The following is a 17432-nucleotide window of genomic DNA, read 5'->3' on the forward strand; positions in this document are numbered from 1 at the left end:
CAATTAAGCAATCTGGACATCCATAAATCCATGGGTCCAGATGGGATGCACCCACGGGTGCTGAGGGAGCTGGCTGAGGTCATTGCTGGACCACTCTCCATCATCTTTGCTGAGTCTTGGGAAACAGGAGAGGTGCCTGAGGACTGGAGGAAAGCAAATGTCACTCCAGTCTTCAAAAAGGGCAAGAAGGAGGACCCAGGTAACTACAGACCAGTCAGCCTCACCTCCATCCCTGGGAAGTGATGGAACAACTTATCCATCTCAAGGCATATCAAGGATAAGAGGGCCATTAGGGGCACATGGCTTCACCAAGGGGAAGTCAAGCTTGACCAACCTCATAGCCTTTTATGAAGATATAACGAGGTGGATAGATGATGGCAGATGTGGTGTACCTTGATTTCAGTAAAGCATTTGACACACTCTTCCACAGCATCCTCACGGCTAAACTGAGGAAGCTGGTCTGGAGGATCACATAGTGAGGTGGACTGCGAACTGGCTGAAGGAAAGAAGCCAGAGAGTTGTGGTCAATGGGGCAGAGTCCAGTTGGAGGCCTGTATCTAGTGGAGTGCCTCAAGGGTCAGTACTGCGACCAGTGCTATTCAATATGTTCATCAACAACTTGGATGAGGGAATATAGTGCACTGTCAGCCAATTTGCTGATGACACCAAGCTGTGAGGAGTGGCTGACACACCAGAAGACTGTTCTGCCATCCAGCGAGACCTGGACAGGCTGGAGAGTCAGGCGGGGAAAAATTTAATGAAATATAACAAGGGCAAGTGTAGAGTCTTGTATCTGGGCAGGAACAACGCCAAGTTCCAGTATAAGTTGGGGAATGACCTATTAGAGAGCAGCGCAGGAGAAAGGGACCTGGGGGTCCTGGTGGACAGCAAGATGACCATGAGCCAGCACTGTGCCCTTGTGGCCAGGAAGGCCAATGGCATCCTGGGGTGTATTAGAATGGGGGTGGTTAGTAGGTCCAGAGAGGTTCTCCTTCCCCTCTACTCTGCCCTGGTGAGACGACATCTGGAATATTGTGTCCAGTTCTGGGCCCCTCAGTCCAAGAAGGACAGGGAACTGCTGGAGAGAGTCCAGCACAGGGCAACAGAGATGATGAAGGGAGTGGAGCATCTCCCGTATGAGGAAAGGCTGAGGGAGATGGGTCTCTTTAGCTTAGAGAAGAAGAGACTGAGGGATGAGCTCATTAATGTTTACAAATATATAAAGGGTGAGTGTCACAAAGATGGAGCCAGGCTCTTCTCAGTGACAACCAATGATAGGACAAGGGGTAATGGGCTCAAACTGGAACACAAGAGGTTCCACTTAAATTTGAGAAGAAACTTCTTCACGGTGAGGGTAACGGACACTGGAACAGGCTGCCCAGGGAAGTTGCGCAGTCTCCTTCTCTGGAGACATTCAAAACCCGCCTGGACACATTCCTGTGCAACCTCATCTAGATGTTCCTGCTCTGGCAAGGGGACTGGACTAGATGATCTTTTGAGGTCCCTTCCAATCCCTAACCTTCTGTGATTTGAAACTACAGTTCAATTACAGAGGCTTCACCCCCAAAACTGGTATTATCCTCTTTCTACTGGAGGTGGAAAAAACTATAGTACTACTTCTGCTCCTCCTAGCATTCACACTTTTTATTCACAGCCCCACCAGCAGAAACTAAGCATTCTTTCCATTGCATGTGCATGCAAAATAATTAAGACAACAGCTGAGCAGTTTCTGGCTCGCTCTTTCAAACTTTCACTTGCTAGAAAGACCGTGTATGTAATGTTTCAGACTGACTGACATAAGTTTGGCTAAAGGAATTGTAAAAGGTTGCTTTCCTGTTCTCATATGGGAGGACTATCACAGCAACTCTAGACATAGCTGCAACTTTGCATTTTTCATTAAAAGGAGTTACCAGTGCACCACTCAGAAGGCCAAATATGTTAATTTCTTTAAATGAACTGGAAAGGCTAAAGATAACTTGAACATATAAATGAACTAAATTCTGACCTGCTTACCACACTGTTTGACATTAAGGAAAAACATTAGGGGCAGAGAGAAGGAGCATCCTATCTCCTATTGCCAAGGGAAAAGGGTTTGTTACTAAGGACAGTTCCAATTCCTACCTGGGATTCCTGGATCTGTGTGAGTTTTTTCTTCTCCTGCTCTTCCTCTTGCTTTTTCTTTTTCTCTTTCTTTTCTTTCTTTTTTGCTGTTTTTAGTTTCTTCTTGATTTCAAATCTAGTAGCAGAAATCAAAACAATGTATGAAAGAATGCTCTCCACCTGAGTGAGCAAAGTACCCATCACATGCTATCTTGGCTTAACTTGTTAGTAGGCTGTAAGAAGCACGTCCACTGCTTGCCCCAGATAGATAACCCTTTAATGCTATCCTGTCCCCTATTCCCATCCCCTACCTTCTTCAAGGAAAATAAGGTGAAGCACAGAAAAGTGCAGGCTTACAGAGAGCTAACCTAAAGGGCTGAGGAGAACACACGGGAATGGCTGTTCCCCAGAAATCTGTACTTACTCCACCTTCATCTTTGCCAGTGTAGTGACCATTGCATGCTGCATCCAACTCTAAAGACAATTGGCTATTTCACATCATTTGAATCTCAACAGCTGAAAAATTTGGTTGTTTAAAGCCACTGTAATGCTAACTTTTTTATGCTTAAACTCCACCTTTCTACTGGCACTGGTCTGCAACAACTGCAAAGAAGTCCCAGTGAGTCCTCCTTCAGCGGCTACATTCCAGTTAGACTCGAGTAGTTTCTGCAGTCCAATTTAGGCACTTCCATTGCTACTTTCAGGAAATATGTCACCCTGAAATCTTATTTTCAGCCACTGTATTCAGAAGAATAGTGATTTCGCTGGAATTGTCCTGTAACTGAGATTCCACTGCACCATAGACTGGTCAATGCTTTAGTGAAGGGTGCATATGGACAAACACAAGAAAAAAAAATACTTAACTTCCAAAAACTGAAATTCAAGATGTGTTATCCACATCCATATTACACAGTCTGTTTTTCTTCAGTCCTTTACACCTGGATTTTGTAGACAAGAAACTGAAGTGCCTGATGAGCTTGTTGCCCTTTATGACTTTAATATGAAGTATAACACATAGGGCACAGGCATTGTATCACATGCAATGTCACTTGTAACCCAATAAACTCACAGCACAACGTACACACAAAGAACAAGACAGCATTTCAAAAGCTTACCATGAAGTCAAATAACTACCCCTCACCACCACCCCCTTAGTTCTACCTGCCAACACCTTTCCATAAAACAGGACAAACCCGTTTAATATTGAATCAGTAACTCAAGCTTAGATTGTTCAGCTTGTTTTTATCAAGTATTCTCCAGCATTCATTCTAAAAGAAAGACATTCAGTTACCATGGAACAGTGAAAGAGATTTAAAATATGGTGTCCTTCCATCTGATCTAAATCCAGTCTTTCACTCATTTTGATTCCTTTGAGGAGAACAGCAAACTATAGAAGACACTGAAAGTAGTATTAACACCACAGACAGGCAGTGCTCTAACTGTGGCTTGGACAAACAGACAGTCTGACAGCAGTTTGTATTGACAGGATTTATTCAATGTGCGTCAGTCCTCTAGAGAAATTTGTCAGTAAGTGAGAAAAGAGAGGTCACTGAAGAGGGAAGAGACTGGAGAAAACTTGACCCACACATGCTAAATGTTTCTGTTAGACACATGACAAGATAAATACCTTTACTACTAGGAAGCTGCCTGACAGGACAGTGTTACAGTAACAAGCCAACCCACATCAACTAATGTAGAAATCCATGAATGACAGATACAACACCACTCCTCATTATTTCGTATCTCTTTTCTATTAGGACCCCAAGCAGCTTCACATGCATATAGAGGCAACCCTAACACTGCTCTGTACTTCCCCACTGTTTTCTGAAAAATTCCAGCACCTCATACACATCTTACACTTCGTTTGCTTTTTTCCAAAGTATCAACATGTGACAGCTAATACAAAAAAGACAGAAGAGAAAGCAGTCCTTCTGACAGCCTGGCATCCAGTGTGCAAAGTAGTACTATGGCTACAACAGTAGCTGACAGAACCACATGTATTCAACAGCAGAAGAAACTTTGAGAAACTGACTTTTACAAGAATATGCAGAATTCCTGTGGTGCGCTTCTCAACTAGCTCCAAGGATCGTTTATGCAAAAACTTAATTCACTTTATAGTGCTCAGTGCTTGGATCCCAAACATGAGAGCATGGTTAACATTTCTCCACACAGCCTATATGAATTTGCTGCCAAACATCAACAGATATAAAATTCACCTTCTCTTTAGCACTTCTCTCTTCTCTATCCGGTTAAACAGCTCCTGTTCTCTCTCCTTTTCTGTCATTTGTTCCAGTCGAGCTCGGTCTTCTTCATCTCCCATAAGATCTTCTCCATAGCCATCATGGAATTCCTCATCTTCAGAGGAAGAATCTGAATCTGAGCTAGATGAGGAGCTGTTGCTTTCCGAGTCAGAGACTTCTCCTGAAAGAAAAACACATGGCAGTGAGATTCACTTTGGGCAGAGCCCAAACACTTCATTGTAGCATGTTAGCAAAGGATATCAAGAATGAATTTTACACTCCTCTTCCTCTATACTAAAAGCATACATATAATGTAAACTAAACCCAGGAGTAAATACTTTATTACTGCAAGATACGCATGCTAAAAAATTATAAAATGAGTGGTACTACATGTAAAAACAAATTGGGTTATAAGAAAAAGTTCTTAGGAGAATAAACAAACTCTAGGAGGCCTTTTGGTTAGTGTGTTAATCTTACAGTTACATTTCTCTGCCTATAGACTTATGACCTTGAGAAGTCGTTTGTACATCCATAACTTTATAAGTGTGTGTGCACACCTCAAATGCTGCTGTTAACTGCTACCAATGCTCCTCATTATAGCAACTCAAAGAAACAAAATTCGTTATTTGAAGACTGCAACACTACAAATTGTCACATCACAAGATAAAGTTGGAACACACTACCCTCAAGACTGGCAATGGCATTATGCTAGCTCCATTACTGTAACAAGCCCTCCCAGTTACACACGGGCTTAGGGAACAGCTGGTTCCGCAAAAATATTGGGTAACACCACCTTTAAACTTGATCTAAGTCCAAGTGCTTTGATTATTTCACCTAATTGACTATGTTACAGCAAATCACAAAAGCAGACATTAGGATTCTTTCTTTGACTTTCATTCTCCTCTAAGTAATCCTGGAAACTTCCAGCTTTGCAAGCCTACATCATGGAAAACCTTGATTTGTGTGCACCGATACATAAAGGTTCAATCATTTCATGCTTTGTCTGCCTCCGCTGTGCTTAATATACTTAAAACTGTAGGCTCCTTCCTATTCTCTCTTAACTTTTTTTAGTATCAACTGAAATCGCAACCTGCAAACCTCCATAGGCATGATGAAAACAGGAAAGAACACAAGAAGTTTGCCCAGCACTGGAACAGATTCAATATTCATGTAAAAAAGTTCTGATGAAGTTACAGTAATGATTTTTCTTCTTCCATGTCACTATAAATGTGCAAGAATTCCAATTCAGAGAAAATGCATGCAAGATGAGATCCTATTTACAATCACACAACACTACACATCTCTCCTTTTGTCATCACAAGAAGTTTGTGAAGGGAAAATACATCAATGGAAATAAAAGCAAGTGCTACCCACACTGCAGATGGGACATGCTAGAAGGACGAAAATAATATTCCAGGAGAAAGTCAAGTAATGAAACATGCCATACTTTCTTCAGTTGAAACAGTACTCGTTGCATTTGTAATGGAGTGCCTACAGCAATGCTATACTGAATTACATGCACTTCAAGCCATGGCAAGTTTAATAGTCATCCAGAGTACCGGTTACACAAAGGAACTCTTTGAAGGCAGTCTTTAACAGCACCGTTTACACATTACTCTTCAGTGTGCACAAACGGATAACTTCACTGGGAATTACACTGTAAGTAGAGGCACATGTGTTATCTTACCCTCTTCAGGTGCTGAGCTCTCAGCCGAGCTGTCTTTATCTGAGCTGCCTGAAGAGGCAGCTTTGTTCATCTGTTTCTTCATGGCTCCTTTCTTCTCTGCCTTACTCGCTTTTCCCTTTTTTTTGTTTTTAGAACCTCCAACAGTCCACTGCAAGGAAAGAACCAAGAAAGGGATCATGAGACACAAACATCACTTTTTTCCCCTCACACAAAACACTGGAGTTAAAACAACTGAGAAACAGCCTAATACCTGACAGCAACAAAACAATCATACAAGGTTTGGAAAAAAAAAACTAAATAAATAAATAAATAAATAAATAAATAAATAAATAAATAAATAATAAGTTTCATATTGGCTTCCTTTTAAATGAAAAAGTTTAAACATTTTACAAGGTTTTTTGGGCTTGGTGGGCTGGAATGTTGTGTGGTTGTTTCGGGCTATTTCTTAATAAAAAAAATCAGTTATCAGTGCAAGACAACAATTGGTGGGATAGTCCTTTCAAAAACAATGAAGACTTCAGAGTCTGCAATATTCGCCAGTAAAATAATTTTAAACTACTGTCCAACTGCATTTGTAAAGCTTAGCTTCAGTTTACTACTCTTAAACAGAAAAAGCAAGAGATGTGTTTACAAAACTAGTTAATTCAACAGCCGATTTTAGATTTCTTGAAGGCACACCAATTACACATGACAGTCTTTCCAGCATCTCAGTTTTACCAGGAGTACATGGCATCTGCATTTTTATGCAGCAAAACAATAGCGTACTCGCTCAGAGACAGTAATGCCACTGCCTGCATCTATGTACATAAGTAGAATCAAATCAGAATTGCAGAGGTCTGGAAAAAAACCCCTCAAATGTAAAGTCTTAATTTTAATTTTCTCTTAACATCATACCCTCAATTTACTTAGATTGCACTTTCCATGTACAGGACTTACACCACCACACAGACAGGTAACAACTTAAATCCCAACATCCCAGGAGAAGAGCTAGTATTTACCTTAGAGTGTGATTTCTTATTAGCATTTTTGCATTGTCCCACGTAAAGCCACAGAACAGAACTGATAAGGATTGCCCGTGTATTATTTTAAGGCTTTACAATATTTTCCACTTCACCACCTCACCTCCCCAGGCGCAAGACCTTCATGCATAAGACAGTTTCTCTCTAAATAAATACATATATTTGGACTGTTATCCTCTTCATACCTGTACATTACTCATCCTTCATGCACATCACCCCCTGTTCAAGCACGCAGTCTACTAAAAAATATATGCCTAACTCAAATGAGCAAACACTCATTGCATAATGGAGATACTGTGCTCAAAACTATTCTAACCGGAAAACTAGATTTGACTTCAGGTGCACACAAACTTCAGGCTTCTCACCCAACCAACCCTTTCTGGGGTACAAATTAAGTCCATTCCTGCAGGCAGTAATCATTCCATCAAATTTGATGATGATTTCTGCCTGATTAGGAACCATCTTCAGAGAACCCTGGTGTTCAAATACTCTAAATTACACTCAATGGAGTACTTAGAAGCTACTACCTGATATCTGCTAATATCTTTAGAATTTCCTAGGTTTTGATTGCTCTCACATCCAGCCTTGTACCTTCCATATTACCACCTGTATATTCAAAAGTATCTGTCAAAGGCCAGGCAGAAGTTTTCTCTCCTGAGGTAAAAGTACAGCTCTCTAGTGGTGAGCCTCCAATTGCAGTCCATGCCCTATGCAGTTAGCCCAGTCTGTTATGGTCTATAGGACAGATGAGAAACTGCACAGAAAGCATCTGACTCTGTATCAGCCTGTGCTTGCACTGAAGTCTTTATTGGCTTACACATTAAGGTTTTACTTGTTCAGTGTTTCAATACTGCTGTCTAATAATATTCCTGGTTAACTATGTCCATGTAAATGAGTTAAGAACAAGCTTCTATTCTGTCTGAACCTGCTCAAACCTCAATGTTAAAGACTCACCTTCTAGGTATCACAGAAAAGTGCATTTTTGCTATTTAAGAGCTCACCTACCACCAGCACACCAGTGAAAACACAACAGTGACAAAGTGAAACCGAGCATTTAGCACAGACCAGCAGAGCCCCCTGAACCAGGGATGCAGAGGTGCCTCCTGCCCAGAGCTCTGCCACTTCTTTTCCACGTTCTAACACTGAATTATACCTTATATCAGCATGCTGTATAGCGAAGAAGCACAGAGAAAGCCATAGTATACACCACAGTTATATCAAGACCTTGAGAGGTCATGCCAGGATGAAAGAAGTTAAGATCAGACAAAAACAGCAGGACTTCAGCTGGTAATAAAATTTTTAATAGCTGTAGATACCTGCATTACAGATCACTGTTCTCAACCTTTGATTCACAAGCAGAATTGTGGAAAAAAACTGGGTCTGGGAAGATGGGACTGAAGAGAAAGCTGTGTGACAACCTCTTGAGCAACAACAAAAAGGTAATTAAAAAAAATCTGTCCTAAACTAGGAAATTTGGCTTTGTTTTTTTAGGTACCACTGGACATTCCACTTCGTCTCATTTTTGTTTATGCAAGTGACCTCTACATCTTTTAAGTCACAGTAACTGCTTGTCACCTTCCGGTTTCAGTGCTGTCATGAAGACAAATTCTTCCTCATCCAACTCAGGTGCTTCAGGGGTTATTCAGCTACCCCAATCTCTCATAAATGCCTGGTCATTCCTGGTACCACTACAGGACAAGACAGTGGTTTGAACAAGCCTTAAGCACAAATAAATCATCAAAACCAGGACATAGTCACCACGAGGCTCTTCTAGGCTCACAGATTGCTCTGCAGGCTCAGGGACCATCAGCTGTCATTTGGACACTGAATGACCATTCTGTACTGTTCAGAGAGAGACTAGCCAACATCACATTTCTTCTTACACCAAAGGAAGACCTAACAGAGGTCTTCTTAGCAGGTCTGGTGCAAGGAGAGGGGGGAAGACAATGCTGGAAAGCCACAGCAACCTGTAGTCCCAACCAGAGTCGTGAGCCCCTTCCTCATGCTTTAGCTCACCCGTGGAGATCAGAAAGGAAAAAACATGTCTGCACATAACATCAAGTAAAAATGCACACACAGGTATAGTCAGAAATGTTTGTTCTCTTTCCCTCATCCCCACGCACCTCAAACAGCAAACGATAACCGTATTTTCCAAAATCTGTCCTCTACTGCAGCTTCTCCAGGTTCCCTTTTCCATGTCCAGTCAGGCAGAGCCAGTCAACACTTCTCACACACTTTCCATGACTATAACATCTTTTCTAAACAGCCCCTTAATTCACTCCTTCCTCTTCAGCCACCATCTGGAACCATCCATGGTTCCAGACACAGCAAGTTAGTAAACTCATGCAGAAGTAAGCTGCCACATGGCTTTCTGCTTATTGTTTAGTACTGTCACACAAGAGAGCTCTATGGTTCATTCACAGGAAGTAGCCAGAAGAGAATTTCAATTTTTCCTCTTGCTTCAAAGGTTCACAGTGCTACTAGTTCGCATGTTTCCCCCAAGTCCAACTTAAGCCATCATAACCAGAATGGACTGCCAATAACAAAAAACCCAACAAAACCAAACAAACACCAATGCCCCCACCCCCCCTCCCCTAAAAAATAATAATAAAAAAGAAACCTAACACATTAGAAATCAGCCAGATTTAGAAGTCAGCTTCTACAAAAGCAAATACACAAAATGACTGAAGAAAACCATTTTTAGCTCAGCAAACCTGGAACATATTTTCACTAGGGAGATGAAATGAGATTGAGGAAGAAAAAAAATAAAAGAAGAAAAAAGTGATCTCTGAGAGTGCAGTAAGCATACCAATTGTCTTACCCTCACTGCTCAGACAGTCACTGTTTTCTTCTATTCTCGCAGTACCTAAACATGTTATTCACTGAGATTTTATTTTGCAAATAGGTATTCTCCCTGCTTTTTTTTGTTTGTTTGTTTGTTTTTACATCACACCAAACAGATGCAAAAGCAAGGTTACCGGCCTCTCCTTGCCATATCCTTCCCTCCTAGATAGAGCTTTTATAAGCGAAAGGCAAAATTACAAGCCACAACATCAAAGCAAAACCAGTCCCTTACCAATGTGCTCCTTTCCTAGGCCACATAAACTTAAATGCCATGACAACATGACAGCTTAAGAGTGCCAAGGTACATAACATTAGCCCAGTTTATAAACTTTCATCCATTCTCCTCCATTCATATAGGGAAACAAAAGGCAGCCCTCCAGGCAAGTCATCAAAACTGCAGTTTCAGCCTGTCTGAAGACAACAGCAGGCAGTGCAGATATGAAGATAAGGCAGCATTTACTGTCTTCAGGGTTTCTCAAAGCTAGGAGAACTCCAAGACAGCACTCCAAGAGCTACAAGGAAGAAAATCTTACCTATCACTACTGTTTAACTAGTAAATAAAAAGCCATTTACCTTTCTTGCTTTTTGAAGTCTGCACTTGCCATTCAGATGCGTCAAACACCTTCACAATGACAACAAGACTAACAATTCGAAAACTTAAAGGACCATTTTAGACATAAGGAGACTGAAGGTGTCAATAACAAAATCAAAAGGAGATAAACAAACACCTTCTGAAGCCACAGAAGGGGCTTTCCCAGGAAATGGCTGAAAAAGAAGGCTTCACGGGCCAAAATATCACCAGACACCTGATCCACCCTCATCTTCTGAGTACAGCTCAAAAGAGCTCATAGAAAGGTAACTGGAAAAAAAAAAAACAAACAACAAAAACCAACTACCTATAGTAGGTTGAAATTCAGTTTAAGCAGCAAGTTAAAATTTGTTCTAACAGTACTTTGAGGGCTCCATGTTGAAAAATGGCGAGAACCTCTGAGTGACAACATTGAGATGGTAGTTACCAAATGGCAATGAAGACACACTCTGTAATCAAAACAAACTTGGGCATGGTACTGGCTCTGAAAACCTGCAATGTTTTATTTCAGAAGCCTGGGCCAAAACGCTGGAGATCGCAATAGCTATAAAGCACTTGGTCAACAAGTGTCTTGCATAGCTGTAGCATCACCAGCCAGCAAGCATAATCCAGACTAACAAAAGTTTAATAACTTCTCTAGACACTAGATAGTACCTTATAACTGAATTGTCAGCAAAAACTGCTCCCTGGGTACAAAGGAAAATTTCATTCAGTGAAAAAAATTTAAATAAAATCAGACTCATGGAGGTACTGGAATTGAATGTATACTTCCGGAGCAACTTTCTCCACTTCAGAACTCGTGTAGACTCTCATACCGTGTAACTTCGGGGGACCTGATTTATCCCCATGCTAGTTTGCAATTTAAAGAAACTACTTGGAGACCAACTTTTATACCTGTTTTGTCCACAACTGGTTCACATTACATCTTCGGGCATGCCAGCCTCCATACAATTAGCCTGAGCTATTCAGATCTTCACTTGCACTTTCTTGGGTGTGGGAAGAGTAACAGCATCTCTCCTCCTTAAGAAAAGCTTTACTATTCTTCTCTTTAACAGCTAAAGGAAACTGCCTCTAAGGAAAGTCAAAATTACAAAGCACACTGCCTATATGGCTGTGTATAGGAAGACTAAAGTACAGCCCATTTCAAATCTCTTAGGCCTGAAAAATGTATGGCAAAGGGAGATACCTCTAGCCCCACCAGTAACTTGGCTAACAACAAACTGGTTACATGGGATGGTGAGCTCTTGGGTAGTCATGGCCACACATCGCTCCACAGCTAAAGGAACTGTCTGTCTCCACATCTGTATCCAGCTTAGTACATCTCTTTGTGAAGATGGTACTTTTTATTGCAAAGCCCTGCAGTCATTGCTATTAATTAGTTGTCAGAACAACAGTTCATATTTAATTGAGTCATGCGTGTTCCACAGACCCACCAGAAGACTGCTCAGAGCATCCTTCCTATTTCATTGCCTGCAACTCATCTTCAGTCCCTTGGCTGGGTAATTTGATTCAGCCCACACAGGTACTTAAAATGTTACAGAACCCAGCATCTACACCACGAACACCCTATGTGGCTATGAGCTTTCACAGAAGCATATTCTCAGAAAGGCACATAAAATATATCATTAAAGATCTACTGAAATCCCTTGGGCACCACTTAATAGATGTGGCATGACTTGTACATGCTGTTACTCTATAATTCAAAATACACTGCCTTTCTCTTCCCAATGCTCCTCAAACTTCCCTCCTTTTGAAAAAGGCAGAATGCACAGTTAGACTCTGAGGCAGAGATTCAGGCTCCTTTCCTGTACACAGGACATAGTGACAATCCCATAACGTTTAGCACTTGTCAGGAATCACAAAGGATCTACACACTACAAAACCTGCATGGAAACAAATGGGTATGATTAAGCTCATTTGCCCAGGGCAACAGTTTCCATGCTTTTGCCTCAAGGTCCTCATCTTGCAGGAAGACCAGTAAGACAATTTCAACATTTAGACCCCCTCTCCCAGCGCTCAAGGTTGAGCAAAGGTCAAACTAACCACAAGAACACTGATCAAACTGCAGTTGTTTGAGCAGTAGTGTAGTCAACCCTAGGGATGCACAGAACTGAACGACTGGCAGAAGCAGAACCGTCATAACTTCAGCCTGTCTCCCCCTGCTGTGACAAGCAGCAGTTCCAAATGCATATTTCAGGCACAGGAATAGAAGCAAATGTCCTAATTACCTCCTCTCTAAATCTTTTCCCTCTTGCTGCATGGAGGTCAGAAAGAACACAGTATCAATTAGAAATGACACAGATTAGAAAGTATCAAATGCGCATAGTGCAAAGATAACTACTGCCATCTACAAGGTCTGTGCAAATATGTCATATTCTACATAAAACAGATAGAAAACTTCATCATTGCTCTCCACACTTAAGTCTACTTTTCCAGACAAGCTGGTCTCCACACAGCTTAGAATAAATAAGCTGCATGCCAGCAGATCAGAACACACAGTGACAAACTGAGCAGTCACCCAATATCAAACCTAATATCTAGTCCATTCATAATTTTCTCTCTCCTCACATTTTAAGCACATATTAGATATGAGAGTCTTTTTATTATTTATTTTTTAAAGAACAGGATTGAAGCAGAGTTCCAAGCATATTTATTTAAAAAATGTCTCTGAAAGAAAACTAAACGAAGCAGAGTTCCAAGCATATTTATTTAAAAAATGTCTCTGAAAGAAAACTAAACCACATGTTCTTTACACTTACTGGAAGAACTCTGCTACACTACCAAAGACTTAACAGCTAATAGTTTATCATTTGCCTACCCTATTGGTCTTCAAGTTGTCACAGTGAATAATCCTTCCTGTACTTTCAGCAAAAGCCACGCCAAACAGCTCCCTGTTAAATTTTTAAGAATTAATATAATAAAGAACCTCTCTAAATTGCATGGGAAGCTTGCAAAAGTTATCTGTAACCTTTCAAGAAAATGTTTTTATTCAAATATCTGACTGACCTGTTTGTCAGTTCCTCTGTTTTCGTAAATTGATTTCAATTTTCATTTATAGATGAAAGCAGAGATTTTAACCAGTTTTAGAATGTAGTACGAGAACAAACAATAAAACCAAATCTAGCAGGTAAGAACTGCTGTACAAGGAAATTGACAAAATCCCAGGACAAAGTAATTCTAAATTCTTCCTTGCCTTGCTTTCTTCAAAACTGTCTATAAAAACACACTCTGTTGCATGTTCAAATGACCTGACAAGCTAGTTCAGAGAAGAGTTCCCGGAGAATCAAAGTAGCTAAACAGAACAGTTTTACCACCTGTAAAATAGTATCCCCAGCCTTGACCCTTTTCCTCTCTGGGGAAGGAAGCTCTTTTCTGAAGCTGAAAACCTCCCTCCCTTGAATGCAGAGTCCAGGTTTAGCAGCTTCACAGCTACTTCAACCACAAGCACTACACAGGAAAAACACTGGTTTTAAGTAGGCAGATCACCAGACCATTCAGACCATATGAACATGGGATTAAACAGGCAGTCATCTTTTCTACAGACCTTCAGACTATTTTGTATGGAGTTACAATTCAAAATATATTAATTACAAGAAAAAAAAATATTTGATTATACATCCTCTGGGCTTAATGCGTATCCATCTGTGCCATGGATGGCCAGTCCCACTTTATGAAGTCAACAGGCTAAATATACTGTATACACTTTCGCCGCTTAGGTAGAATCAGACAAATAACCCATAGTAAGTTCACTGATAACATGACAACTCACCTCATCATCACTGTCTGACGTCTCAGAGTCTGAAGATGCTGTAGGTTTGCTCACGGGTGGTTCCTTTTCTTCTGAGTCACTGCGTTTCCGTTTGGCCAATGACAAGAGCTCCTGGTGTGAAAAATAAAACATTTTAAAATGTCATAATTAGTTTTACCAACCCAGGTCACTGTACATGTGCCTTCTCTGTGACACCTGAGCATATTCCAGTAATATGATTATTCCCACTGATTAAAGAACAAAGTCTGCTTGTGTTTCATAAATACATATACACACACACAATTTTAATACAACAGGATACTACAAACGGATTTTGAGGATAGCAAGCTAGAAGTAGTAAACACAACTATCATCACTTTCTTCGTATAAATGACATAAGACAAATTATTTTCAGAGACATGTCCAGGTCTGTTTTATTTGGATTAGGTAATAATTCAAAAACATCCTAACTACAATCTGTAGCATTAACCCCAAAAGCCAAATGCCACTAGAGAGCACCTCCTTCTTTCAAGCAAAATAGATGTTTGCAATTATACACTTTAAAAAGGAAATACTTCAGGCCTCACAGTATCACACAGTATCACGATGTCATGGCTGACAATATTTAGTCAGCCTGTTCAATTCCTTTTCACTGTCCCTACATACCACAGAATGCAATTAAAGCTTTGGATGGACACAGATCAGGCACTGAGCCCAAAGTCTGTGGAACTAAGTAGAGCTGTTTCTCCAAAGGAAGCATTTGCAAAGGCAACACATACCAGCACAAAGAACTAAATGGCTCTCAAATAATCTCATCATCTGCTGTTCATAGCTTGTTCAGATGATAGAAGTGGTATCGTAAAACAAACATTTCGGAAGCTGCATTACTGTCTTTGTAGTCTGTGACACATAATTTATTCTTAAAAACATTGCTCTGGGGCTGATGAACCTCAGCTATGAGTAGAAATACAGTCATACCAAATTCTGCAGTCTTGGGAAGCCAATACTAGATTGGTTTGCATCAGCTTTACAACTGGAAGATTATCTCCACAGCAAATGGATTACAATTTAGTACCTCAAATGAGAACATAAACACTGCAGAAATGGATGGGCCAGACTAGTTATCAACAAAGAAACCTTCCATTAGTAAGGGCATTTTACAAACCTTGCTCTGAAGAAGGCATGCAACATCATCAGAGCACATTCGTACAATCAACGATTCTCTTTAGCTCCTAATGTTTTCTACAATCTTTTCCAGAATTTCTCTCTCTCAACTGTCTCTAAGTAGTCCTTCAAGCCAGATTACCTTCCTGGATGGTATCTTGGCGTATTTACCACTACGTTGATGCCAAGCAATTTTCCTTCTTTCTTTCTATCCTCGTTCTGTTTTCCAAGATACTATATTAGTAAGACTTCTACTCCTTTGATTCAACAAGCCTAGATTGCCAAGGGAAGCTGTCAAACATTGAACCTACAGGGGCCTCAGTATACTCTCATCCTTAAAGTACACAACAAATACACTGCTTCCCTGATACCTAACCTTTATCCCTGCGCATACATATCCCTGCTGTTATAGTTGCTACAAACGGCTCAGTGGAGGCAGAAGCACCTATTGGTCAGCTACAGATGCAGATGCATTCTTCCAGGGAATGATGGAACAGATGCAGAACCATGCAGTTATTCCTACCACCATCACTCTGAGTGCCTAATCTATGCTAGAGCTAGTCCAACTCCTTCTACTTTCAAGCTCTGAAGAAACTACCAAACTAATGTATGAGTGGTTAGTGTTGGTAGCTCTAAGGACTCTAGAGGCATGCAAGATCAGGGCATACTCTGCTCCAGTATACTTGTGTAACGAAGCCTCTGATTTTTCTGAAGCGCCAAGCTGCAAAATTATTTTTGAGTGTTTGGGAAGGCTTTTTATTGCAACACAGCAACAGCTTTGATATTAAAAACTCTGAAGGTCCTGCACGTAAATTACACCAGACCTGTAAGCTTCAGCATAGTTAACCAGCCAAACCTCTCCCAGCACTACCATACAAGCTGCAACACACTTCACCTACAATGTCTTTATGTACCATTTGAATCACATCATCAACACCTGGCAACACCAAAAGATGAGTCTTTGAAAGCAGCCTCCTCCACAGAGGAAGATGTCCCCTTTGCAGCCCTGACAGGGTTAAACTGGTGCCAGACAGAACCACTAAATGTTAGGGATTGGAAGGGACCTCAAGAGATCGTCTAGTCCAATCCCCCTGCCGGAGCAGGAACACTTAGATGAGGCTACACAGGAATGTGTCCAGGCAGATCTTGAATGTCTCCAGGGTAGGAGACTCCACAACCCCCCTACACTTCCAGTCCCAGGAGATGCCCTGATAAATAAACAGTTCCCCTTGTTGCACCTACAGGCTCCTAGCTCTGTGCAGTTTCCCATTAAGAGAGCTCCTCCAGCTCAGTCGCCAAGACTGAGGAGAGCGCATTACACACGCATTAACCACCCCTTCTGGAGCCGCGTGCCCCGAAGGGCTCCCTGGGCCGGCGGGGGGCAGGGACCTGACACGCTGCTCTCCCCGCGTGAGAAACCAGCACAGAAAAGTTGTCCAGCCCTTTGGGTTTCTACCCCCACTGCCCCAGGGGTGACGACCCCCGGCAGCCGGGCCCCGCTCCTCCCTCCTCAGGGCCAAACCGCCCCGGAGCATCGCCCCTCCGAGTGCCGCCCTCCTGCAGCCACCGGGCCCGCTGCAAAGAGCCCCCAAAACCCGCCAACGCGGGCCGCCTGCCACGGGCAGGCCGGGGACCCGCCGGAGGGGAGCGGGCTCTCTGCACAGAGGCCGCGGGAGTCCCCATGGGTCTGAGGGGAGCGACGGCGGCGCGCGGCCCCCGGGCGGGAGTGAGGGAACGAGGGGGATGGCGGCGCCGAGCCCTACGCGGGCTGGGGATCCCAGGCCCCGCGTCCGGGCTGGGCCTCCCCGCGCACCTGATCTAGGTTCTCTTCACTACCGCTATCCTCGGTATCGGAGTCGATAAGGACGCGGCCTTTCCGCTTCTTCACCATGGCGGGGCCGGCTTTTTTTTTTTTCCCCCCTCCCTCCCCACCCCGGCGCCGACGGCGGCGGCGGCGCGGCGCTCACAGCGGCCCGGCCTGCCCCGCGCCGCCCGCCCGACCGGTACACAAAGGGCACCGCGCATGCGCAGCGCGCCGGGG

General features: G+C 42.3%; 1 protein-coding gene across 1 annotated transcript in view; it reads right to left on the reverse strand.

The window, feature by feature from the left end:
- RTF1 (RTF1 homolog, Paf1/RNA polymerase II complex component) overlaps positions 1 to 17431 on the reverse strand; it is a 30395-nt gene extending 12964 nt beyond the window's left edge. Inside the window, 6 exon segments of the mRNA XM_082057503.1 lie at positions 2122 to 2236; positions 4317 to 4521; positions 6028 to 6175; positions 14249 to 14359; positions 17205 to 17324; positions 17327 to 17431. Coding sequence (XP_081913629.1) covers positions 2122 to 2236; positions 4317 to 4521; positions 6028 to 6175; positions 14249 to 14359; positions 17205 to 17324; positions 17327 to 17416 — 789 coding nt within the window. The 5' untranslated portion in view covers positions 17417 to 17431.
- Position 17432: the final 1 nt, after the last annotated feature.

The sequence above is a fragment of the Streptopelia decaocto genome (genome assembly GCF_964273445.1).
Source record: "Streptopelia decaocto genome assembly, chromosome: 7".
Classification (NCBI taxonomy): domain Eukaryota; kingdom Metazoa; phylum Chordata; class Aves; order Columbiformes; family Columbidae; genus Streptopelia; species Streptopelia decaocto.